This window comes from Saccopteryx leptura, chromosome 4, assembly GCF_036850995.1.
Source record: "Saccopteryx leptura isolate mSacLep1 chromosome 4, mSacLep1_pri_phased_curated, whole genome shotgun sequence".
Classification (NCBI taxonomy): domain Eukaryota; kingdom Metazoa; phylum Chordata; class Mammalia; order Chiroptera; family Emballonuridae; genus Saccopteryx; species Saccopteryx leptura.
Genome location: NC_089506.1, coordinates 180,810,533 through 180,838,201, shown reverse-complemented (window position 1 = coordinate 180,838,201; position 27,669 = coordinate 180,810,533). Strand labels below are relative to the sequence as shown.

The following is a 27,669-nucleotide window of genomic DNA, read 5'->3' as shown; positions in this document are numbered from 1 at the left end:
TGTTTAATGGCCATTTGATTATCCTCTTTGTAAAGGGTCTCTTCAATAATTTTGCTGATTTTTCTAGTGTTCTTACTGATTTGTAGGCATTCTTTATACGTTCTGGATAAAAGTTCATCATGTCAGCTAGACAATACAAATATTTTTCCCGGTATGTGTGGATTTCTTTCTTTCTTTCTTTTTTTTTTTTACAGGGACCAAGAGAGAGTCAGAGAGAGGGATAGATAGGGACAAGACAGGAATGGAGAGAGATGAGAAGCATCATCATCAGTTTTTTGTTGCGACACCTTAGTTGTTCATTGATTATTGCTTTCTCATATGTGCCTTGACCCCAGGCCTTCAGTATACAGAGTAACCCCTTGCTCGAGCCAGTGACCTTGGGACCAAGCTGGTGAGCTTTTTGCTCAAACCAGATGAGCCTGCGCTCAACCTGGCGACCTCAGGGTCTTGAACCTTGGTCCTCCGCATCCCAGTCTGACGCTCTATATCCACTGTGCCACTGACTGGTCAGGCATGGATTTCTTAATGGTAGATTTTAATGAACAGAATTTCTTAATTTTTAGTAAGGATAAATTATCTATTTTTTCTTTGTAATTAGTAAACTTTCTGTACAATGAATAATCTTTTGAGGCCACTCCTAATCCATGTAATTTTTTCATCAGCTTCTTAAGTAAACTATCCTCTATACCATGCAACATTTCTCTAGAGCTTTGAAAACATCAATTCTTTATTGGAAAACTTAAAGGAGAGGTCTTCATTTCTCTCAAGAGCTCTCTCTTACACACTCAAACTCTCACAAAGGCAGGCCTCCTAAGCATTTTCATTTGAAGGAATTTAAAAACAAAGAAATTTATAATACTTCTGAAAGATGTTCTGACAACCTCAACCTCACCTCTGAGTCTGGGTAGGTGATTGGTCTATATCAGTGGTTCTCAACCTTTCTAATGCCGTGACCCTGCAATACAGTTCCTCATGTTGCGGTGACCCCAAACCAAAAAATAATTTTGGTGGCTACTTCATAACTGTAATTTTGCTACAGTTACAATGATTCGGAATGTAAATACCTGATATGCATTATGTATTTTCCGATGGCTTTAGGCGACCCACAGGGGTCGCAACCCACAGGTTGAGAACCGCTGGTCTATATGCTCCCACAGAGTATCTACTTCTTCCATCATAATTGCTCTTACCACATTACAGTATAATTATCATCCACTTAGACTATAAACTCTGTAAGGAAATAAAGTATCTTTTGTTTTTTAATAATTTTTACTTAGTTCCTGGCAGTAAACACTCAATGACTCTTAAATAAATTCTACGAACATAATTATAAATATGCCTAAGAATTAGCCAGATTGGCCACAAGTTTGTCAATAATACTGAAAATTTTGAAATAACCCACAGCATATCTACATAAAAATGTGGCAGAGTGGCTACAACACTCAACACTCACTCAAGATAAAAATCTCGGTGAACTAGGAATATAGGAGAACCTCCTCAATTTGAGAAAGGCTCTCTACAAAAAACCCACAGCTAACATTATACTTAATAATGAAAAAACTGAAGCTTTCCCACTAAGATCAGGAACAAGGGCAGAATGTCTCTTTACCACTGCTTTTTAACATTGTATTTGAGTGTACTAAAGTAGTAGGACAAGAAAAGAAATAGTATACAGATTGGGAAGGAAGAATAAAATTCTTGGTTCACAGATGACATGACATCTAAAGTAGAAAATCCAAAATAAATAAATAAATAAAACCCCTGCAGAACTAACAAGCAAAGTTGCAAGATACAAAGTTAATATTCAAAAGTTAATCACTTTCCGCCTCACCAGGCGGTGGCGCAGTGGATAGAACATCGGACTGGGACGCAGAGGACCTGGGTTCAAAACCCCAGTTTGAGCGCTGGCTCACCAGCTTGAGTGCAGGGTCGCTGGCTTGAGTGTGGGATCATAGATATGACCCCCAGGTCGCTGGCTTTAGCAAGGGGTCACTCGCTCTGCTGGAGAACCCTGGTCAAGGAACATATAAGAAAGCAATCAATGAACAACTAAGGTGCCTCAATGAAGAATGAAAGCTTCTCATATCTCTCCCTTCCTGTCTGTCTGTCCCTCTGTCACAAAAAAAGTTAATCACTTTCCTATACACTAATAGAATTTGAAATTAAGAATACCATTTATATCAGCACTACCCAAAATGAAAACTTCCTAGGTATAAATTTAATAAAATATGTATAAGTTTCATATGAGGGAAATGACAAATCTCTGATGAATGAAATCAAAGGAAAGCTAAATAAATGGAGATATATTCCATGTTTATGGGTAGGAAGGCTCAATATTGTCAAGATGGCAGTTCTTCCTAACTTGATCTACAGAGTCAATGCAACCCCAATCAAAATCCCCATAAATTATTTTGAGAATATTGACAAAATTATACTAAAGTTTATTTATATGGAGAGGCAGAAGACTCAGAATAGCCAATATGATATTGAAGGAGAAGAATAAAGCTAGAAGGCTGACGCTACTGACTTCAAGGCTTTACTATAAAGCTACAGTAATCAGACTGAATTCTTTCACTTAAAAATGTGCATTTAAGTTTCCTCTATGCCTTTTCAGACTGGCTGTTCACTAAACAGGTATTGGTGAAAAAATAAACAGGTCAATGGAACAGAACAGAGACCCGAACAGACCTACATAAATACAGCTAACTGATCTTTGAGAAAGTAGCAAAGAATTACAATGGAGGAAAAACGTATCTTCAATAGTGCTGGAACAACTGTACGTCCACATGCAAAAATAGTAACCTACACAAAGACCTTATATTCTTCAGGCGTCCCCAAACTGCGGCCCCCTGAGGCCATTTATCCGGCCCCCCTGCCGCACTTCCGGAAGGGGCATCTCTTTCACTGGTGGTCAGAGAGAGGAGCACTGTATGTGGTGGCCCTCCAACAGTCTGAGGGACAGTGAACTGGCCCCCTGTGTAAAAAGTTTGGGGACCCCTGCTTTAAATAAATCAACTCAAAATGGATCACAGATCTAAATGCAAAGCACAAAAGTATAAAATTCTTAGAAAATAACATAGAAGAAAAATCTAGATCACCTTAGGTTTGGCCATGAGTTTTTACATACAACACAAAAGTACAATCCAAGAAATAAAAGAACTGATTAGACTTAAGTAAAATTAAAAATTTCTGCCCTGCCAAAGATACTGTCAAGAGAATGAAAAAACAAGCTATAAACTGGGAGAAAAAATTTGCAAAAGACATATCCGATAAAAAACTGTTATCCAAAATATACAAAGAACTCTTTAAACAGTAAGAAAATGAACACCCCAATCAAAATGTGCCGAAGACCTTAACAGACACCTCACCAAAGATATACACATGATAAATAAGCATATAAAAAGATGCCTCATATCTTTGTCCTCAGAAAACAAATTAAAACCACTATACTTCACTGTGGTACACTCGATACTCCTATTAGAATGGTCAAGCTCCCATTAGAATGGCCACCAAATGCTGGCAAGGATATAGTAAAGTAACAGGAACTCTTCTTATTCATTGCTGGTGGGAATGCAAAAATAGTACAGCCACTTTGGAAGACAGTTTGGCAGTTTCTTGTAAAACTAAACATTTTCTTATCATCCTGTACAGCAATCACACTTTGTATTTATCCAGTGCAGTTGAAAACCTGTGTCTCTACAAAACTCTGTACACAATGCTTACAGAAGCTTTATTCATAACTGCCAAAACTTGGAAGCAATCAAGATGTCCTTGAGTTAGGTGAATGGATCAAGCGTGGTATTTCAGACAATGAAATATCACTTAGTACTAAAAAAAAATGAGCTATCTAGCCATGCATGAAAAGGCAAAGAAAAAAGTTAAATGCATATTACTAAGTGAATGAAGTCAGACTGAAAAGACTACACATTGTGTGATCCCAACTATATGACATCCTGGAAGAAAATTAAACTTTGGAGAGACAGTAAAAAAGATCAGTGGGTTGGGGGAAAGAAGGAATGAATAGGCAGAGCAGAGCGGACATGTAGAACAGTGAAGCTATTCTGTGTGATAATATAATGGTAGGTACATGTCAATACGTATGACCAAATCCATAGAATGTACAATACCAATAGTGAATCCTAATGTGAACTATGAACTTCCAGTGAATATGAAGTGCCATTGTACCATATTTTTCGCTCCATAAGATGCTCCCCCCCCCCCAAAGTAGAGGGGAAAATGCCCGTGTGTCTTATGAAGTGAATGTTCATTTTATTTTATTTTATTTTTCAATAAATAAGTTTTTATTTTAATGGGGTGACACCAATAAATCAGGGTACATATATTCAAAGAAAACATGTCCAGGTTATCTTGCCATTCAATTCTGTTGCATACCCATCACCCAAAGTCAGATTGTCCTCCGTCACCTATCTAGTTTTCTTTGTGCCCCTCCCCGCCCCCTCCCCCCGCCCCCCATAACCACCACACTCCTGTCCATGTCTCTTAGTCTCGTTTTTATGTCCCACCAATGTATGGAATCCTGCAGTTCTTGTTTTTTTTCTGATTTACTTACTTCACTCCGTATAATGTTATCAAGATCCCACCATTTTGTTGTAAGTGATCCGATGTCATAATTTCTTATGGCTGAATAGTATACCATGGTGTATATGTGCCACATCTTCTTTATCCAGTCTTCTATTTTTTTTTTACAGTGATTAAAGCCTTTAAGCAAACTCTTGGCCAATACAGCAAGAATCCATAAAAGAGTAGTGTCCTTAACATGTTCACCAAGTCCAAGTTGGCCCCAACACCATGCCAAATCCCTGAAAAATGCAACCCAACCCCAGTTCAGTCTGTTAGGAGCTGTCACAAGGAGTAGGAGTCCAGGAAAAGTCCACATCCAGGAAAAGTCCGCACAGCACTAAAATTGTTGTCACATTTCTATGCTTTGCAGCTCATGTCCAAGTCCCAATGAATGCTGCTTCTAGCTGGTAATGATTCAGGTAGACTGGAAAAGCCATCTGCAGCATGTGTGGAGATGGAGCTTCTGTTCTCCTCTGCCTGGAGAGATGAGACCAGGCTGCTTTTCCCTGGAACTCTGCAACTGTGGCTTGGTAAAGAGAACCTTGGGATACACTAAGCTGGGTGGCAAAGGTAGTTTCATAATAGAAGTTGGCAAAAGGGAGAAAGAGAGTTCTAAATTAGGAGTAGGTCCCAGCCTGAAATATAAGTGGGGCATTGAGGTAGGAAGAATAAAGGAAACACTATATATTAAACAAAGCAGCAGAAAATAGGACTATCAACACCCACAACAGAGATCTTCGAGGGAAGAATAAAAAACCTGACTATTCAGGCAAGACATAGTTAAGTGGCCCTTGTGCAAATGAGATCAGTTTACCTGCTTCTTGGAAGAAATACCCTAGGCTCGTCCACAGTATCGTAGATGGGGCTGACGGCCCTGGGCACCTTCAGACTTCAGTGGCAAACCCCAGCATTCTAGGCAAGGTTAGGTCATAGGTGGCTGGAGCAGGGCTGGAAGAGACTGAACCCTCCCTTAGAGGAGTGAGGGAGAAGCCTACCTTCCAGTGTCCCTGTTTCCTCACAGCAGAGGCATGTAAGTCTGGCAGGCTTTAGCTCAATGACCTTCCTTTCCACTATTGAAGCAGGACCCAGATGGCATCTATGAGACCCCTTTGAGGCATTGGAGCCTTTAAGGGCGTATCCTAAAAGCTGGTAGTTCCCCTGATCTCTATTGGGCTTTTTCTGGCTCTTGGTATCTTAAAGGCCATGCTCAGAAGATCTCGCTGAGGGGTTTGAGGATCCCCATCTGCCTATATAAATCTTTTTGTTCATTTTATTTTTTAGCTGCTGTGGGGTGCTGCGCTGGTAAACATGTAGAATGAGCGCCAGCAAGAGTGGAATCATACCCGCCACAGCGGCGTGCAGAACCGACATCTGCTGAGTGATCTCTCCTGGTTCTGGTTTCCACAGTTGCATGCAGCGCAGGGGGGAAGGTGAGCAACGTCGTGTGGGCACATTCATCTGGCATCATCGAGGGCAGACGTGAGAGGCGCACTGCAGGGGTGGAGGGCTGCACTGCAGCTGCTGGAGCTCCATGTGAAGTGCTGACGTCACTTGCTGCCCTATTAGTGCTTGACCAGTTTGGAGCACATATTAGCGAAACCACACAAAAACTTTTAAGAAGTGAAGACTCATCTAGCTGTGTTCCTGGGGGTCTTACCAGCCAGTTGCAACCTTTCGACATTTCCATAAACAAAGCGTTTAAAGTCTTTCTGCGAGAAGAGTGGAACAAATGGATGGCTGCTGGTAATCATGATCTGACACCAACTGGATGAATGAAGAGACCAACTATCACTCAAGTTTGTGATTGGGTAAAAACATCATGGCAGTCAGTGAAGAATGAAACCATGGTACAGTCCTTCAAAAAATGTGGCATTAGCAATGCCTTGGATGGCACTGAAGATGGATCATATATGAAAATAGCAAAGAAAGTGATACCAGTGATTGTGAGCAACTGGGCTTCTTAAATTCTGACACTAGCGATAATGAGTTCCTGGGGTTCCCGGACAACTAGAGGAGTATTTGAACATTAAAGTCTCTTCTCTTTTGTTAATAACAGTGCTAATGGTTAATACTGCTGAGTTTACATTGTTGAAATATTACTGTGCTATATTTTACTAAATATTTTAACACACCATTTGGTTCAGAGTATTTTTTTTCTTATTTTCCTCCTTAAAATCCTAGGTGTGTCTCATGGTCAGGCGTTTTTTGCTCATGGCTTGAGCAAAAAAAAAAGCTCACCAGCTTGGACTCAAGGTCGCTGGCTTGAGCAAAGGGTTATTCGATCTGCTGAAGACCTGCGGTCAAAGCACATATGAGAAAGCAATCAATGAACAATTAAGGTGTCGCAACGAAAAACTGATGATTGATGCTTCTCATCTCTCTCTGTTCCTGTCTGTCTGTCCCTATCTATCCCTCTCTCTGTCCCTAAATAAATAAATAAATAAATAAATGTTTCCTAGTCTCTTTGTCCCCCCAGAAACTAACATATACTTTGTATTGAATAAAATATAGGAATTAAGGTCCTAAATATGATTTCTATACTCAACTTCATTTTTTTTTTTAAGTGAGAGGAGGGTGTCTGGGGCTAATGATGGAATCAACTGAGTTATCCTCAGCGCCCAGGGCCTGTGCTGGAACTGATCAAGCCACTGGTTACAAGAGGGGAAAGAGAGTGAAGAGAGAGAGGGAGGGGGAAGAGAAGCAGATAGTCAGTTCTCATGTGTGCCTTGACCAGGGATCGAATCTGGGATGTCCACATGTCAGGCTGACACTCTAACCACTGAGCAACTGGCCAAGGCCTCAACTTCACTTTAAACAAAGATTTCTATCTGTAAAATTTCCTGGGAATTAGCTCTAAATGCTAGTTCTGCCTGCACACTAACTTGTTTATGGCTACATAACAAATTTCCTTGTGCCAACTTATTTTTGTCCATATAAGTGCATCAGAAATTTTTTTTTTTAAGTTGAGAGGAGAGGAGATAGTGAGGCAGACTCCCAGATTGAGATCCACCCAGCAACCCAATCTGGGGCCCAATACAATACTCAAGTACCAAGCTATTTTTAGCACCTGAGGCTGATATGCTCCAAAGGAGCTATCCTCAGCACCAGGGGTTACACTGGAACCAACTGATCCACTGGCTGCAGAAGGGGGAGAGGGAGAGAAGAGGGAGAGGGAGGGCGGGAGAAGCAGATGGTTGTTTCTCCTTTGTGTCCTGGCCAGAGATTGAACCAGGGACTTCTGCAAACGGGGTGAGGCTCTATTCACTGAGCAAACAGGCCAGGGCTGTTCTAACATATTCTTTTAATCTATCCATTTCATTATTTTATAAGTTCCAAATCCAGAGCCACCTAACTTTATTTTTCTTTGCATTTTTCAACCTTGCTTGATATTAACTTTGAGATAAAAAGAAATAAATTAATCTTGAAACAAAACAGCAAAATTAGAAAAAAATAAATGCAATATTAAAAATTGGGAATCTCAATTCATTGTTATAATGTAATATTTACATAAGTGAATTTGTAACCAAATCTCAAGGGAAAAGGTAATCAGCAGATGCCGACCTCAATATAGCACAGATATTGAAGATATTAGTTAAAACAACTTTCTATGCTCCATGAGGTAAAGGTAAAAACATTTTAAATTAAAAGACAGAAGTTCTCAGCAAGGAACTAGAAGCTACAAAAAATCACCAAATAAAAATTTCAGAACTGAAAAAGAAACTGTCAGAAATAAAAAGGTTGCAGGATGGATTCAATAACAGGAAGATGATGATAGAAATTAGTGTCAGTGAAATGGAAAAATCTATAGAAAGTATATAATCTGAATAACAATGAAGAAAGTTTGAAAATATGAACAAAGTCTCAAGGATTTGTGGGGCAGTATCAAAACATCTTAATATTTATGTCACCGGAGTCCAAGGAGAAATAAAATTTCTAAATTGGGTGATGGACAAATTTATAGACTCAAGAAGTTAAACTCCAAAGAGGAAAAAAAATCAAAGAAAACTATACTTTCATATAACCTTATCAAAGTGCTGAAAATAAAACAGAGAAAAATAATGCATATAAAAAAAATAAGACACTTTACAGGGGAGCACTGATACAAATGACTGGAGAGCTCTCAACAGAAATCACAAAGGCTAGAAACAGTATAACACTTTCAAAGGTCTGGAAAAAAAAGAATCAACCCAGAAATCTAAAATCAGCAAAAATATCATTCAGAGATTAAAGTGAAATAAAGAGTTTCAGATAAAAGTACAAATAAGAGAATGCATCACTGATTGCCTCTAAAAAAAAAGGCTAAAGGAAGTTCTTTATGCTAAAGAAAAATGGCACAAGAGGGGGCAATGGGAGAAGAAAAAGCAACAGAAGTGATTAAATATATGTATAACTATAAGTCTACAGTAAGTCCTAATCTAATGTAATCACTAAGTTCTTGGAAACTGCAATTTTAAGTGAAACAACAGATAATGAAACCAATTTTACCAAAGTCAATTGATACATATAAGAGTTAACTACAGCAAATTTCTGGCCACAAAAATCCTTGTCTATATGGTCTATTAATCTATGACAAACGAGGCCATGATATGCATAGATAAAGGCAGTCTCTTCAGTAAGAGGTATTGCCAAACTGAAGATACAGCCTTGACCAGTTGGCTCAGTGGTAGAGTGTCCGCCACATGTGTGGATGTCCCAGGTTCGATTACTGGTCAGGGCACACAAGGAGAAGCACCCATCTGCTTCTCCACCCATCTCCCTCTCTCTTCTTCTCTCTCTTCCTCTCCTGCAGCATGGCTCGATTGGAGAGAGGTAGCCTGTGGCACTGAGGATAGCTCCAAGGCCTCTGCCTCAGGCGCTAAGAGCTCAGTTGCTGAGCAACAAAAACACGCCCAAGATGGGCAGAGGATCGCCCCCCTAGTGGGCTTGCCAGGTGGATTCCAGTTGAGGCACATGTGGGAGACTGTCTCTCTGCCTCCCCTGGATATACACACACAAAATAAAACTAGACCACTTACACCATACACAAAAGTAAATTCAAAATTAATGAAAAATTTATTTAAAAAAATTTTAAGACTTGATTTATTTTAGAGAGAAAGAGAGAGAGAAACAAAGGGAGGAGGAGCAAGAAGCATCAACTCCTATACGTGCCTTGACCAAAGCAGCCCACAATTTCAAACTGGCTACCTCAGCGTTCCAGGTCGAAGCTTTATCCATTGCGCCACCACAGGTCAGGCAAAATGAATTAAAGAGTTAAATCTTAGTCCTGAAACCATAAAACCCCTCAAGGAAAACATTGGCAGTAAACCCTTTGACATGGCTCTTAGAAGTATCTTTTTGGATATATCTTTTCCAGCAAGGCAAACAAAAAGAAATAAACAAATGGGAATACATCAAACTAAAAAGTTTGTGCACAGTGAAGGAAATCATTAACAAAATGAAAAGACAACAACCTACAGAATGAGAAAAGATACTCATAAATGATTCATCTGATAAAGGTGTATCAATATTCAAAATATTCAAAATAAAGGTATATTAATATTCAAAACATACACATCTACATTCCAAAATAACCATAAAATTCAATTAAAAAATGGGCAGAGGTCCTGAATAGAAAATTCTCCCTAGAGGACATAGACATGACTAAAAGATATGTGAAAAAATGTTCAACAGGCCCTGGCAGGTTGGTTCAGTGGTAGAGCATCAGCCTGGTGTGCAGGAGTCCCGGGTTCGATTCCCAGCCAGGGCACACAGGAGAAGCGCTCATCTGCTTCTCCACCCCTCCCCCTCTCCTTCCTCTCTGTCTCTCTCTTCCCCTCCCGCAGCCGAGGCTCCATTGGAGCAAAGATGGCCCGGGCGCTGAGGATGGCTCTGTGGTCTCTGCCTCAGGCGCTAGGATGGCTCTGGATGCAGCAGAGTGATGCCCCAGATGGGCAGAGCATCGTCCCCTGGTGGGCATGCCGGGTGGATCCCGGTTGGGCGCATGTAGGAGTCTGTCTGACTGCCTCCCCGTTTCCAGCTTCGGAAAAATGCAAAAAAAAAAAAGTTCAACATCAGTAGTAAGGGAAGTGCAAATTAAAACCACAACGACAGCCTGACCAGGCAGTGTCACAGTGGATAGAGCATCAGCCTGGGACTCAGAGGACCTAGATTCAAAACCCTGAGGTCACCAGCTTGAGCACGGACTCATCCAGCTTAAGCACCGGTCACTGGCTTGAGCGTAGGATCATAGACATGATCCTATGGTCCTTGGCTTGAGCCCAAAGGTTGCTGGTTTGAGCAAGGGGTCACTGACTTGGCTGGAGCTCCCAGGTCAAGGCACATATGAGAAAGCCATCAATGAACAACTAAGGTGCCACAATGAAGACTTGATGCTTCTCACATTTCTCTCCCTTCATGTCTGTCTGTCCCTATCTGGCCCTCTCTTTCTCTCTCTCGCTAAAAATAAAATAATAAACAAATGGGAATACATCAAACTAAAATATAAAATAGAACCACAATGCGATATCTCTTTGCACCAGTCAGTAGGGCTATCATCAATACAGTCGTATCCTGAGATACAAACAGACCAACATACGAATTTTTAAGATACGAGCTGCGACTTGGTCCGTATTTTTGTTCGAGATCCAAGTGAAATTCCAATAAGAGTCGTGATTCGGGAAGCTGTCACTAGTTGGCACGCTGGCGCACGGGTTCAGTATCTGCAGTTTGATATATGAGTTGACTAACTTAGGAGCTCAGTTACAGAACAAATTAAATTCGTATCTCAAGATACTACTGTAACTCAATAAATAACTAAATAACAAATAATAAGTGTTCGTGAGGATGTGGTAAAAAGGGAACCCTTGTGTATTGTCAGCGATTTTGTAAATTTGAGCAGTCATTATGAACAACAGAATGGAGAGTCTTCAAAAAAGTAGAGATCTGCCACACGACCCAGCAATTCCACTTTGGGGTATTTACTCAAAGAAAACAAAAACACTAATTCTGATTTCTGGTGAGAAATATACAGTTCTTCTAATTGTTTCCCTAACTGTAATTTTTTTCTTTAGCTGCTTTCAGTGCCTTAATTTGGGAAGGTTTTAGCCATCTTGAAATATTTTTTCTGCACTCCAATGACCTGAATGTTAAGACTCCAGTGTATGGCCAGGCCTGTGGTGGTGTGGTAGATAGTGTCAACCTGGAAGGCTGAGGGTGTCAGTTCAAAACCGGGGGCTTGCTGGGACAAGGCACATAGGTCAAGCAAGCACATAGGAACAACTAAAGTGAAACAGCTATGAGTTGATACTTCTCGCTCCCCCCTCTGTAAAATCAGTAAATAAAATCCTTAAAAAACCCCCACAAAACTCCAATGACATGAATGTTAAGATTTTTTTATATTGTCTCACAGGTCTCTAAATTGTTATTTTTTTTTTCATTTTTTCCCCTTGTTTTTCAGACTGGATTATTTTCTAATGACTTATCTTCAAGTTTACTTACCTTCAAGAAATGTAAAGGGTTTGAAATTTCACTCTCCTTGTAAGCTAATAAAATAATTGTTTTATGGTTGCTGGAAGAAGATATCATAAAGGACTGTATTATTCAAAGTATAATCACCCTGGCTGGTTGGCTCAGTAGTAGAGCATCTGCCCAGCATGTGGATGTCCTGAGTTCGATTCCTGCTCAGGGCACACAGATGCAACCATCTGCTTCACCACGCCTCCCCCTCTCCCTTCTCTCCTTTCTTTCTGCACCCCCTCCTATAGCCATGGTTTGATTGGTTCAAGTGCATCTGCCCAAGGTGCTGAGGATGGCTCTGTGGCCTCTCCCTCAGGTGTTAAAAAATGGCTCAGATACTGAGTAATGGAGCAACGGCCCCAGATGGGCAGAGCATCACCCCCTAGTTGGCTTGCTGGGTGGATCCCAGTTGGGATGTATTCCTCTCCTTCTGTCACTAAAATAAAAAACTTAAAAAAAATTTTTAAGTATAATCAGCAGCATGAGTATCATATTTGTGACAATTTCCCTTGCCTCTCACTTATCACTGTGATGAGATTGAAGGGCCCGGGGCCAATATTGCACTGCTTTGGTTTGTGTCACAGCTGAGGAACATTAGGTAGGGCACCCAAATCATTTGTAATAGGCAATAAATCTGCCTATTCTTTTTTTTTTTACCCCTCTTTTCCAAGTGAGAGGAGGGGAGATAGACTCCCACATGTACTCCAACTGGGATCTACACAGCAACCTCATCTAGGGGCCCGTCCTCTGCTCATCTGAAGCCTACTCGCAACCTAGCTATTTTTAGTGCCTAAGGCAGCGGCTCCATGGAGCCATCTTCAGCACCTAGGGCAGATGTGCTTGAACCAAACAAGCCATGACTGTGGGGGGGGGGGGGGAGGAAGGGGAAGGGAGGGAGTGGGAAGGAGAGGGGGGGAGGGAGGGAGGGAGGGGGAGAGAGAGGGGGGGAGGGAGAGAAGGGGGGGCAGGAGGGTGGAGAAGCAGGTGATCGATTCTCCTATGTGCCCTGACCAGGAATTGAACCCGGGATATCCACATGCCCAGCCAAAGCTCTAACACTGAGCTAATGGTCCCAGGCCAAACCTAGCTATTCTTTTTCTCCAGAAGACACATTATCTCAAACAAACCTGGTCTTTGCTTGGGAAAGAGATACTTATCTTTCTTCCAAGGTACTCTCCCAGAAACATACTTCTCTCAAGAGTTTTAGCTACCTGTACTGCCACACATTTTTGCTCAGCTAGGGCCACCCTTGTAGAAAAGCAGTAAAAGAAGGGAGAGAAAAATAATCAGGATTTCTGTTGCCTATTCTATAGACCACTAGGTTTTCTTTACCTGGATCACCAGGCCAGAGTTGTAGATGTTCTCTTGGGGTTTCATTTTTTTCTGCACTGATGTTATGTTCAACTTAATACATGACAAGCATATAATTTTGAAGTATATTTGTGATGTTCAAGAAAACTTCTATTGAGGAGATACAGTATATGGGGACTATCTAGAGCCATTTACATTGACTATAATCACTTAAAATCCAGCTGAACTACTTTTTGTTCAATTCTCACTCCCCTTTTACTCCCCTTTGTTTTTGTTCATTTGTTTGTTTGTTTTAAAGGTCCTTTCTCAAGGCCCCTGCTCTCCTGCTGAGTGAGCCATCTTTGCTTCATCAATAGCTTCTCTTGTCGCTACTCACTCCATAGAGGAAGGTAAAGAGTTCACAGTGGTTTCTGAAATTGGAAAACCAGAAACTCCCACGCAAGATGGGAGGGAGGCCTTGTTCCAATACCTTTGGCAACCATTAGTTTTCTATATCTATAGAATTGTTTCTATTTTGTTTTGTTTATTCACTTATGCTTTTAAGAGTCCATGTATAACTGAGATTATATATTATTTGTCTTTCTCTGTCATATTTCACTTAGCATAATTACCCTCTAGGTCCAACCATGATGTCACAAATGGAAAGATTTCATTATCTTAGTCCTGAATAATATTCCTGTGTGTGTGTGTGTGTGTATTACATCTTCTTTATCCATTCATACATATCGATTCCATATCTTGGCTATTACTAGTAATGCTGCAAAATAACATAAAAGAAGGGAGGTAAATGGACCTATATGGTTCTAAGCCTCTGAATTCTATTTGTAGAAATACAATATTAAATTTAAATGGACTGTGAATGCTTAGGCATATATTGTAATTCCTAGAGTAATAACTTTAAATATATATTTAAGTATATATAGATTATTTAAATAAATAAATATATATATTGTGTGTATATATATACACATATATACATACACACACAGAGAAAGAGAGAGAAGGAGGGAGATGGAGAGAGAGGGAGGGAGGGAGGAAGGGAGGGAGGGAGGGAGGGAGGTGAGAAAAAAGTAAAAATGCCAGTAAATTAAATTGGAATATTAACAAACACTAAAGTAATACAAAAAAAAGGGAGGAAAGGGGAAACAGTAGAAAAACAGTAAACAAAGTGGTAGATCTAATCCAATCATACCAATGATTATATTTAATGTAAATACAGTAGTTTATACATACTAATTAGAAGACAAATGTGGCAGGCTGGATATAAAAACAATACACAACAACGTGCTGCCTACAAATAACCTATTTTAAGGGTTGGAGTGTTACCTTAACATCAGATAAAGTAGTAAGGAGTATCATCAGCAATAAAGAAGGTCATCATATGATAAAAGGATTGATTTATCAAAAAATCGTATCAGCCTGACCAGGCGGTGGCGCAGGGGATAGAGCATTGGACTGGGATGCGGAAGACTCAGGTTCGAGACCCTGAGGTCGCTAGCTTGAACACAGACTCATCTGGTTTGAACAAAAAGCTCACCAGCTTGAGCCCAAGGTTGCTGGCTTGAGCAAGGGGTTACTCGGTCTGCTGAAGGCCTGCGGTCAAGGCACATATGAGAAAGCAATCAATGAACAACTAAGGTGCTGCAACGTGCAACGAAAAACTAATGATTGATGCTTCTCATCTCTCTCCATTCCTGTCTCTCTCTCTCCCTGTCTATCCCTCTCTCTCTCTGTAAAAAAAAAAAAAAAAAAAAAAAAAAAAATTGTATCAAAGTTAAATGTCTGTGTCTAACAGCAGAGCTTTAAAAATACATGAAGGAAAAACTGAACTAAAAGAAGTAAAATATTTAAAATCTACAACTATACTTAGAGACTTTAACATTCTTCCTCAGTAACTGATAGACTAGATAATAAAAAAAGAAAGACCTGGAAAATACTACCAATCAAGAGTTTCGAGCAAACCAACAATAACATCAGACTATATATATTCAGGGGGTCCTCAAATTACGACAGTCTCGACATAAAACATTTTGAATTTATGATATGCTCACACCCATAAAAACTTTTTTTTCTGTTTTAGAGATTTTTTTACTTTCATCTTAGAGAGGGGAGAAAAAGAGAAACGGGGAGGAGCAGGAAGCAACTCCCAAATGTACTTTAACCAGGCAAGCCCAGGGTTTCTAACTGGCGGCCTCAGTGTTCTAACATTTAACTTAAAAAAATTGAGACGTGAGTGTTTTGGCTTACCTGTAGGCACCGTGCTTTTGGACTAGATGGGCAAACTAGTTTGGCTGTGCCTGATGGAAGAATATACAGTAACACAGTGTATGAGTGAGGGAGCTGGAATCCCCCAGTACGCTTACCTACGCCATTTTGGGCTGTCAAAAGCACAAGTGTTCTGTTTGTGTTGATTTGTTTGGCAATTTTTTGGCTCTTATCATGGCTCCTAAATGAAAGTCAGAGTCTTCAGATGGTAGTGCTTTGAAGAAAAAGAATGCCATCATGATGGATGTCAGAGAGCTACTGGCATCACATGAAGGAGCTGTCTGCTGAGGACCTCATTCAGCTGGAGAAGCAGCTGATTGAAATGGAAGAGATAGAAATGCCAGAACCCTAGAGATTTACTACCAAAGGTTTGGCAGAAGGTTTTTCTACAGTAGAGGACGGTTGGCAAAATTTCAGGCTGAGGACCTGTAATTTCAGTAAGGTCTATAGAACTGTTATAGATGCCTTGCAATGCTATAGGCAGATTTTGGAAGAGAAGCCATCAACCTTCCAGACTAGCCTGGAACAATTTTTTTAAAGAAGGTAGAGAGGCCTGCAACAGATCCTGTACCCTCTACATCAGCTGTTTCTCAAGATGAAACACCTGTAGTACAGCAGATTCATCTCCAGCATCTCCTGCATGTTCCTTAGGCAATCTTGATTCACCTGACCCAGTATCTCCAGCACCTTCTGCAGGTTCTCCTGCCTCCTCAGCTTCCCCCTCCCAATAGGTCACTCTCTCCCTCCTTGCAATGTCCCTTCCAGTGTGCAAGCCAACCACAGGAATAAAGGCAAGGAACTTTTTTATACTCATTTTTTTGTTATTACAGTAAAATATATAGTACAGTATATTTATGTTCTTTTCCTTTTTCTGTGCCTTAGTTGTGTTTTTACGTTCTAGATTATGATTTTACAACTGTGTTAGGATAGGTAAATGGCTAGGCTAGGGTGTGTTTCAACTTACACCAAAATTAGGGTTACATCTCTGTCACAGAAACGAAACTGTGTCATAACCTGAGGACCCCCGTCTATGCAGAATATGAACTATAATAGACTATATTCTGAACTATAAGACAAGACAAACCTTAACAAACTTAAAAGTATTGTAATCATAAAACATTCTCTGACCATAATCAAAATAAACTAAAAATCAGTAACAGAAAGCTATCTAGAAAATTACCCAAATTTGGAAGTTAATATACTTCTAACAAAGCCATATGTTAAACAGAAAGTCACAAGAGAACTACAACATAGTTTAAATTTAATGAAAAGAAAAATATAGAACCAAATTTGGGAGATGCAACTAAAGTGGTTTTAGAGAAATTTGTAGCTAAATATGAATACTAAAACAATGGTCTCAAATCAATGATCTAGAAGTCTATCTTAAGAAATGTTAAGACCCTGGCCGGTTGGCTCAGCAGTAGAGCATTGGCCTGGCGTGCGGATGTCTCAGGCTCAATTCCTGGTCAGGGCACACAGGAGAACTCCCATCTGCTTCTCTCCTCTTCCTCCTCCTCTCTCTCACTCTTTCTCTCTCTCTTCCCCTCCCATAGCCAAGGCTCCATTGGAGCAAAGTTGACCCTGGCGCTGAGGACGGCTCCATGGCCTCCACCTCAAGTACTGGAATGGCTCCAGTTCCAACGGAGTGACGCCCCAGACAGGCAGAGCATCACCCCCTAGTGGGCTTGCCAGGTGGATCCCGGTGGGGCACATGCAGGAGTCTGTCCCTTCCCTCTGCCTCCCTGCTCTCACTTCAGAGAAGTACAAAAAAAATGTTAACAATAGTGCCTGACCTATAGTGGCGCAGTGGATAGAAGGAGTAGTCAACCGTTTTATACCTACCGCCCACTTTTATATCTCGGTTAGTAGTAAAATTTTCTAACCGCCCACAGGTTCCACAGTAATGGTGATTTATAAAGTAGGGAAGTAACTTTACTTTATAAAATTTATAAAGCAGAGTTACAGCAAGTTAAAGCATATAATAATAATTACTTACCGAGTATTTTATGTTGGATTTTCGCTAAGTTTGGCAGAATAAATCTTTGTAAAACAATTTATTATAGTTAAATGTATCTTTTTATTTATACTTTAGTTGTTCCGCTACCACCCACCATGAAAGCTGGAACACCCACTAGTGGGTGGTAGGGACCAGGTTGACTACCACTGGGATAGAGTGTCAACCTGGAATGCTGAGGTCACTGGTTCGAAACCCTAGGCTTGCCTGGTCAAGGCACATACAGGAGTTGATGCTTCCAGCTCCCCCTCATTCTTTCTCTCTCTTCTCTAAAAAAATAAATAAAACTTAAAAAAATGTTAAGAATAAATTAAACACAAAGCAAGCAGAAGAAAGGAAATAAAGGACAAATCAACAAAATTAAAAACAGACAAAAATATCAGTAAACCTAAAGCTGATTCTTTGAAAAGATCCCAAGAAAATGATAAACCTTTTGAAAGATTAAAATAAAAGAATAAATAATAAAGCAAACACATAAATTATCAATATCAGGAATGACAAATGATAGGCATCACCCATAGATAGACCCCATCAACACTGACATGGTAAGGGAGTATTATGAAAAATCGATGCCCATAAATTTCCCAATTTTTAATGGACAAATTCTTTGAAAGACACATATTATACCAAAGTTCACCAAGAAGTCCTCTATCTATTAAAGATATTGAATTTGTAGTTAAAAGTCTTCCAACAAACAAAACCACTAGAGTTCTATCATTTAAGAAAAATATAAAACTAATTTCATACAACCTTTTGAAAAATATAGAAAAGGAATAAACCAACCCACTTCATTTAATGACACCAGCACTTCTGATACCAAAATCAAACACATTATAAGTAAAACACACAAATATCTGTCACGAATACAGACACAACAGCCTAAAAACAAAATATAGCAAACTGAATGCAATAATACAGTGTGTCCGTAAAGTCATGGTGCACTTTTGACCGGTCACAGGAAAGCAGCAAAAGACGACAGAAATGTGAAATCTGCACCAAACAAAAAAAAAAACCTCCCAGTTTCTGTAGGATGATGTGGCAGTATGTGCGCAAGCGCAAATGACGACGTAACACCGTGTATACAGCGGAGCAGCCCATGGCCATGTCAGTCGAGATGTGGATGGTAAAGAGGAATGTTCAGTGTGTTCTGTGGCTCGCTAAATTCGAATCCGTGACCAAAGTGCAACGTGCATATCGGCGTGTTTATAACGAAGCGCCACCATATAGGAATAACATTACTCAGTGGGATAAGCAGTTGAAGGAAACCGGCAGTTTGGTGGAGAAATCCCGTTCTGGTAGGCCATCAGTCAGTGACGAGTCTGTAGAGGCCATATGGGATAGCTACCTAAGGAGCCCTAAAAAATCTGTGCATGAGCCCACATTTAACTGCACTGAATAGGTATAAAACTGGGAGTTTTCCTTTTATTTGGTGCTGATTTCACATTTCTGTCATCTTTTGTTGCTTTCCTGTAAACGGTCAAAAGTGCACCATGACTTTATGGACATACTGTATATAAAAATAAATACATTATGACTGTGGTGGTTTATACTAGAAATTCAAGATTATTTCAACATTTGAATATCACTATAGTATAACCTACTTTATCAAAAAACTAAAGAAGAAAATTATATGATTATCTTATTGGATGCAGAAAAAGCATTGCCAAAATCAAGATCCATTCAAACATAAAAAATTTCAGAAAACTAGGAATAGAAGAAACTTCCTTAACGTGATGAAGGTCACCTACAAAATAACAAAAACAAAAACCTTACCTATAACTTCGTATTTAAGGAATAAAGAATAAATATTTTCCTTCTACAACTATGAAAGGGAAAAGGATATCCATTCTCTCTGCTTCAATTCAATATAATACTGGTGGCTGTAGCCAGTGCATTAAGGCAGTAATATTTTTTATTTATTCATTTTAGAGAGGAGAGAGAGAGAGACAGAGAGAGACAGAGAGGAGAGACAGGGAGGAGGAGCTGGAAGCATCAACTCCCATATGTGCCTTGACCAGGCAAGCCCAGGGTTTCGAACCGGCGACCTCAGCATTTCCAGGTTGACGCTTTATCCACTGCGCCACCACAGGTCAGGCGGCAGTAATATTTTTAGAAAGACATAAAGATAGGAAAGAAGGAAAGAAGGAAGAGGAAGGGAGGGGTGGGGGGAGAAGGGAAGAAAGGGAAGCAGGCAAACAAGCAAGCAAAGCAAGCAAGTAAAGTAAGCAAGCTCTAATCACATACAACATGATTACCTACACAGAAAATAACAAGGACTCTACAAAACAAAACAAAACAAAACCTACTAAAACGAATGAGTGTTTAGTACATTTGCAGGATACAGGGTTAATATACTACCAATGAGCAAATGTAAAAAGAAATAGAAGTACAATAAACCCATGAAATACTTAGATATAAATTAACAGAACATGTACTCAATCTATATATATATATATGCAGAAAACTATAAACACTGTTGAAAAAAATCAAATAAGACCTATTAAATCAGGGGTCCCCAAACTACGGCCAGCGAGCCACATGCGGCCCCCTAAGGCCATTTATCAGCCCCCCTGCCACACTTCCGGAAGGGGCACCTCTTTCATTGGTGGTCAGTGAGAGGAGCACATTGACCATCTCATTAGCCAAAAGCAGGCCCATAGTTCCCATCAAAATAGTGGTCAGTTTGTTGGTTTAAATTTACTTATTTTTTTATTTCAAATATTGTATTTGTTCCCATTTTGTTTTTTTACTTTAAAATAAGATATGTGACTTTGGGTGATGGGTATGCAACATAATTAAATGACAAGATAACCTGGACATGTTTTCTTTGAATATATGTACCCTGATTTATTGATGTCACCCCATTAAAATTAATAAAAATTTATAAAAAAACAAACTCAAATGTAATGTGGAAACTAAAAAAATAAAATATGTGCAGTGTACATAGGGATTTGTTCATAGTTTTTTTTTTTATAGTCTGGCCCTCCAATGGTCTGAGGGACAGTGAACTGGTACCCTGTGTAAAAAGTTTGGGGACCCCTGTATTAAATGGTTTGGAAGAGAATACTTATGGCATAAAGACAATATTGTTAATCCGTTAATTCTCCTTAAACTAATCCATGGTAGAAACCAATAAATTGATTACAAAATTATATGGAAAGGTAAAAAAACTATAAGTCAACAAGATTTTGAAAAGAACAAAGTGGATTCACACTACCTGATTTCAATACTCAGTTCCAGGAATCAAGGTAGCGTAACACTGGCAAAAAACAGATCAATGAACAAAACAGTGACCAGAAATAGACCCACACATATATGCTCAACTGATTTTTAACAAAGATACAAAGACAACCCAATGGAGAAACTTTCTAAGATCTTCTCTAACTTAGCATAAAGCACCTGAAATTCAAAAACATTGCTGTGTGTAATGAAAAATACTATCAACCAACTTGACCTAACATGTATACAACATTCCATGTAACATCAGATTATATATTCCTCTCAAGTGCACACATAATACCTTACATAATTGAACATATTCTGAGTCATAAAAAGAAAGCTTAATGATGACCCCTCAAGAAATAAATGGTGGTGAAACTAGATATCTACAGGTAAAAATAATAAACATCAACTCACAGGAAAAGTAACTCAATGAATCTTAGGCCTATGTATAAAAGCTAAAACTATAAAACTTTTGGAATAAAACAAACAAAACCTTTATGACATTGAATTAATGTTAGCAAAGGATTTCATATGTGACATATAAAGTACTATCAATAAAAAAGAAGTGGTAACTTTAACTTCACCAAAATAACTAACTTTTGTTCTGTGAAAAATACTGTTAATAGCATAAAAAGACAAGCCATAAACTGGAGAAAAAATATCTGCCAAAGGATTTGTATTGGATTATTCAAAGAATTCTCAAAATTTAGTAAAGTCACCCAATTTTTAAAACTGTGCAAAAGATGTGAAAAGATGCTTCACCAAAGATATTAAGATGGTGAATATGTACATGAAAAGATACTCAGCATTATTAATCATTAGAGACTGTATATTGAAACCACAATGAGATAACACTATGTACCTATTAGAATAGTTAAAAAATCAGTGGTGTGCTGGTAAACGTTTAGCAACCAGGTCTTAGGGAGAGAAACCCCTGATTTTATTTTTTTGACAGAGACAGAAAGTCAGAGAGAGAGACAGATAGGGACAGACAAGAAGGGAGAAAGATGAGAAGTATCAATTCTTTGTTGCAGCTCCTTAGTTGTTCAATGATTGCTTTCTCATATGTGCCTTGAGGGGGATGGGGGTGGGGCTACAGCACAGCAAGTGACCCCTTGGTCAAATTAGCAACCTTGAGCTCAAGCCAGAGACCTTGGGCTCAAGCCAGAGACCATGGGGTCATGTCTACAATCCCACGCTCAAGCCAGCGACTCCTCACTCAAGCTGGTGAGACTCCGCTTAAGCCGGATGAGCCCACTCTCAAACCGGGGACCTCGGGGTTTTGAACCTGGGTCCTCTGTGTCCCCGTCCAACACTCTATTCACTGCGCCACTGCCTGGTCAGGTGAGAGGCCCCTGATTTTTAGCTTTTGCTAATTTCTGTGGCATAAACATGCCTGCTGTGACTGACTACTCCTCACAAGACTATGAAGCTGGGGAAGTGTATTCTTTCCACTATACAGACACAACAGACATATAACCTCAAGAGCACAAAAAAACAGTAAAATGTAGTAAAGGAATCAGGAAGTGACAAGTTTAAAATATTTACCTTTGTTTTAATATAATTTTATTTTATTTTATTCCCCCCCCCCCCCAATTTTAACAATGGCTACATTTACTATTCAGCTTATAAAATTCTTGAAAATTGAACAATCTCCTTATGGGCCAGTATAAGCCTCAATCTCACTGCTGCCTAAAATAAAAACCTACACTAACAAGTGCTGCCAAGGATGTGGAACTGGAATTCTCCTTCATTGCTGACGGGAATGCAAAATGAAACAGCTGCTCTGGAAAATAGGCAGTTTTCTCTCCCTCTTTTAGAATCTTTTATAATTAGAATATTTTTTTATACTTAGAATCTTTTATAATTTTATAAGAGTTCAAAAATCAAATAAATGAACCTGACCAGAGACAAAATTAGACATCCTCAGTTTCATCAAAGGTTCCTTGGAGCCAGCTTTCAGGATCCAAACACTCAATAATACAGTCATCCCTTGTGATAACACGGTTCACTAGACATCCTCAGTTTCATCCAAGGTTCCTTGGGGCTAGCTTTCAGGGTTCAAACACTCAATAATACAGTCATCCCTTGTGATAACACGGTTCACTTTTCGTGATCGCACAACATCGCAGATTTTTAAATTGTATATATCTAATTTTGTATCATGGATTTTTCACTACATTGCGGGATTTTGCAATATATAGGTACTTTTATATATTTATTATTTTGATTATTTTGCGGTAAAATAAGCACTTTCTAGAGTGTAGAAAGTGTTTTAAGAGCATAGGAAGTCTTTATAAGAGTGTGGGAAAGGTTTATAAGAGTATGGGGAGTGTTTATAAGCCTTAAAAATATATAAATAATAAAATAAAAATAAGGTTGCTACTTCGCAGATTTTCGCCTATCGCGGGGGGTTCTAGAACCTATCTCCCAGGATAGACAAGAGACCACTTGTATACACAAAACATGACTCTGATTAGGAATGAATTTTGATATGAAAATAACTTTTATGATACTAGGAAATACAGTAATATGTTTTTCTTGAAGCATCATGCATTTCTTTTAATGAAACCACAGATAATCAATTCTCAAACACTGTCCTACTGAACAGTCTCAAGTTATATTACAGCCATTAACTCATGGGACTAAAAGCAAATGACTTCACCTCCCTGTATCTCACCTCCATTGAACCTTTTTGGGAGAAAGTTTGGCAGTTTCTTACAAAGTTAAACATATATAATATTAACCATACAACCCAGCAGTCCTACCTCTAAATATTTACACACAAAAAATGAAAACCGTGTTCATACAAAAATCTGTACATAAATTGTTTATATTGCCTTTACTCATTAATGCCAGAACTGGAAACAACAGAAATATCCTTCAATAACAAACTGTGATATAGCCATCCAATAAATTCATAAATGAACTATTGATACATGCAACAATATTGGTAAATCTCAGAACCTGGACTCAAAAAGTTTCCTACTGGCCCTGGCTAAAGAATCGTTCCAATATGAAAAAGTGGTGGGATCAATCCCTGGTCGGGGCACATACAGGAAGAGATCGATGTTTCTGTTTCTCTCTCACCCTTCCCCTCTCTCTAAAATCAGTAAATTAAAAAAAAAAAAGTTTCATATTGTATGGTTACATTTATATGACATTCCAGGAAAAACAAAACCACAGGCAGAAAAAAAATTAGTCATTGGCAGAGGTTGGGAAAAGAAAGGGTTATCTACAAGAGAAAATTTTGGGGGGGGGGGTGATGGAAGTAACTCTATATCTTGACTGAGATGGTAGTTCACTCATTAAACATGCAGATTCCGGTGAGACTAAGGCCTCTGCATTTTAAACAAGTATCTTATGGTTTCTCTTGCACAATGAAGTATGGTAAGAACTGTTTAAAAGAAAAGTGAAGTACTAAAAGGACATCCCTTTAAATATATTTTGGTATACCAAGAAATACAGTTATATATCCTTTCTCAAATAGTTTGAAAAGAAAAAAAAATAGAAAGAAATCTTAATTTATAAATCTCATAGTTATACTACCCTAAATTTTGTTTTCTAAGTGAGAGGAGAGGAGACAGAGAGACAGAATCCCACAAGCTCCCCAACCAGGATCCACCCAGCAAGCCCCATCTAGGAATAATGCTCTGCCCATCTGGGGTCATGTTGCAATGGAGCTATTTATAGCGCCTGAGGTGGAGGCGCCACAGTGCCATCCTCAGCACTGGGGCCCATGTGCTCGAACCAAATGAGCCACCGCGGGAGATGAAGAGAGAGAGGGAGGGAGGGGGGGGTGTGTGTGGAGAAGCAGATGGTCACTTCTGTATGCCCTGATCCGGAATGGAAACCAGGATATCGATGTGCCAGGCCGATGTTCTAACACATGAGCCAACTGGCCAGGGCCAAAATCTATAACCTTAATCTGTCTATGAAATAAGGGGTTTAGATGAACAATAAAAACCAACTTTATTTACAACTCTATAGTGCACTAACAAAGATAAATTTCTTCATACTCAAACTTCTGCAGACGGTTACTGGATAAAAGTCAAATACCTTACCAAAAAGTCCACCCAAATGGAAACAGATTATAATTCCTCTTACTCAACTCTAAAAGATGTCAATTAAGCAGAACGATTAGTGTTCACGGTATTCTAGTTTACACTAGATCAGTCAACTTTCTCCCAATCTTTGCTAGTTATCAGAAAACCTTTGTTACACTCAAAGGGAATATAGGTCTTAGGATCACACGTAGATATTAACTTTCAATACGTGTTAAAGTAGCTGTATAATATGTATAAAGGACTAAAAGGATGCCAACCCCAAAAGGTAATTTGCTTTGCAAGATCACTTTTACTAATTCTTAGAAAATGCCGGATTGACAAAACATTTACTAAATGTAAATGTTCAAGATTTTTGTGAGGATGATCAAGGCAGTATCCTCAAAAAGCATATATCTGAGGGGAGGTAGGGTTTGACCTGCACCTGCAATACAATTAGCAGAATATGGTCAGTCAGTGCTGAAATTGTTCCTGAAAGTTCCCAGTTTCAGGCAACTCAATTTCAGGTTAATACTGTGTGTCCGTAAAGTCATGGTGCACTTTTGACCGGTCATAGGAAAGCAACAAAAGACAACAGAAATGTGAAATCTGCACCAAATAAAAGGAAAACTCTCCCAGTTTCATACCTATTCAGTGCAGTTCGATGTGGGCTCACGCACAGATTTTTTAGGGCTCCTTAGGTAGCTATCCCGTATAGCCTCTACAGACTCGTCACTGACTGATGGCCTACCAGAACGCGGTTTCTCCACCAAACTGCCGGTTTCCTTCAACTGCTTATCCCACCGAGTAATGTTATTCCTATGTGGTGGCGCTTCGTTATAAACACGCTGATATTCACATTGCACTTTGGTCACGGATTCGAATTTAGTGAGCCACAGAACACACCGAACATTCCTCTGTACCACCCACATCTCGACTGCCATGGCCGTGGGCTGCTCTGCTATATACACGGTGTTACCTCATTATCTGCGCATGCGCACATGCTACCATATCATCCTACAGAAACTGGGAGGGTTTTCCTTTTATTTGGTGCAGATTTCACATTTCTATCGTCTTTTGTTGCTTTCCTGTGACTGGTCAAAAGTGCACCATGACTTTATGGACATACTGTAGATATTTTACAGTAAACTCCAATCGATTTGGCCCAGCGCTGAACAAGCCAAGAAAGCTCCTAAAAATAAACAAACAAAAACCCCACAGTTTAAAAGGAAGGTAAACAGACAAACCTCTGGAAAATTTGCTTCCATTTTAATACACATATGCACACTTAAATTGGGCTATGACGGGTGTGTGCTCTCATCAAATGTAAAGCAATACAAACGTGAACTGGGTGTAGGACTTTCACTACAGTGAAGCTCATAGAGGGTGCTTCCTTTGACAAAAACAGGAACAGTCAGTTTCAGAGATCGCTGACCATGCGAGAAAAGAGGAAAAGGGAGTGAGGACCCATTTTTATTTCTCCCCTGGTAACTTAAAAAAAAAGTTTCCTGGAATACTCCTTCTCTTGAACTTTATATTTTACAAATAATACGATCCTTAAAAAAAAAAAAAAAAATCTAGGAACTAAGGACGACAAACAAAACCGGTCACATGCATTTACCTACTTTACGTTCGACAAAGAGGCACCAGCTTGGGGGAAACCAGCCGTCCATGAAGGGCCACGACGGGGCCAAGTGCACGCACACGGCCCCAGAGGCTGGGTCACTCGGCGCTCACTTCATCTTTCGGGGCACACCGTCCCCGGGGAAGGGAAAAGCCAGCCCCTTGCAAAAGGGCTGCAGAGGTCGCCGGGGACAGCGGTGCCGTTTACTCGGACCCAGGGCAAGCCCTTCCCTGGTCTGGAGGAAGAGGTGCAAGGGCCACCCGGGAAGGCCAGCTGCACGGGAGCAGGGCGCTGCGATGCTCCGTCGGGTCCCTGGCCCTCTAGGGAGGAGGGCAGAGCCCGGTCCGTCGGCAGGTCTGGGAAGGCCTAAGCCGCCCGCCAGCTGCAGCCCACTGACAGGTGCCCGAGGTGGGGCCCGCGTCACAGGTGGCGTCCAGACCAGGTCCTTGCAAACCCGGGGGGCGAGGAGGGCCAAGTCGGGGCAGGAAAAAGGCACCTAAAGGTGAGACGCGCGGCGGAACGCAGCGCCCACGGTGACGCGGTCTCACCTCCAGGGTGCTGGTGAAAAGGTCCTCTCCGTCCTCCTGCTCCTCAAAGTCGGTGGGCTTCCCGTCCCCCAGAGGAGGAGGCTCCCTCTCCGCCGCCATCTTCGCTCGCCCAGACGACTGCGCGAGCGGGGCCTCGAGGACCTGTCACGTGAGCACGCAGGGCTCGCTGGCGCGCCGGCCGCCAGGCTCCCCGCCTCGCCGGCCCGCCTCCCGTGGCCCCGCCCCCGACACGTGACAGCGCTCAGCCCCGCGGGTTTGCCTCTTCCCACCTCGGCGTCTGGGTTTGGGCTGCGTTTTCACCGCCCACTCGCTGTGCTGACTTTTGTGGAAGCGTCTGGGACTTCTGTTACCATATCGCGTTCTTATTAGTAGGCCCCACGATTATTTCTGTTGGCGTTACCTGTTTTAAAATCTCTTTTAAGAAGTGGAAGAGTTTGGGAACCGCTTGGATTATACTCAGCCTGAGGGTTGACGAAAAAGAGCCATCTCAGGGTATCCAATAGAACTTTCTGATGTGATGGAAAGGTTCTCCATCAGCGCGGTCCAATAAGTAGCCACTGGCCATGT

At 40.3% G+C, this 27,669-nt stretch overlaps 1 protein-coding gene across 1 annotated transcript in view; it reads right to left on the bottom strand.

Moving 5' to 3' along the window:
• The window catches only part of SNX2 (sorting nexin 2), a 68,911-nt gene extending 41,650 nt beyond the window's left edge, over nt 1–27,261 (bottom strand). The window contains exon 1 of the mRNA XM_066382097.1: nt 27,103–27,261. Within this exon, the coding sequence (XP_066238194.1) occupies nt 27,103–27,201 (99 nt within the window). The 5' untranslated portion in view covers nt 27,202–27,261. The remainder of the gene's footprint in view (nt 1–27,102) is intronic.
• Between the last annotated feature and the right edge of the window lie 408 nt (nt 27,262–27,669).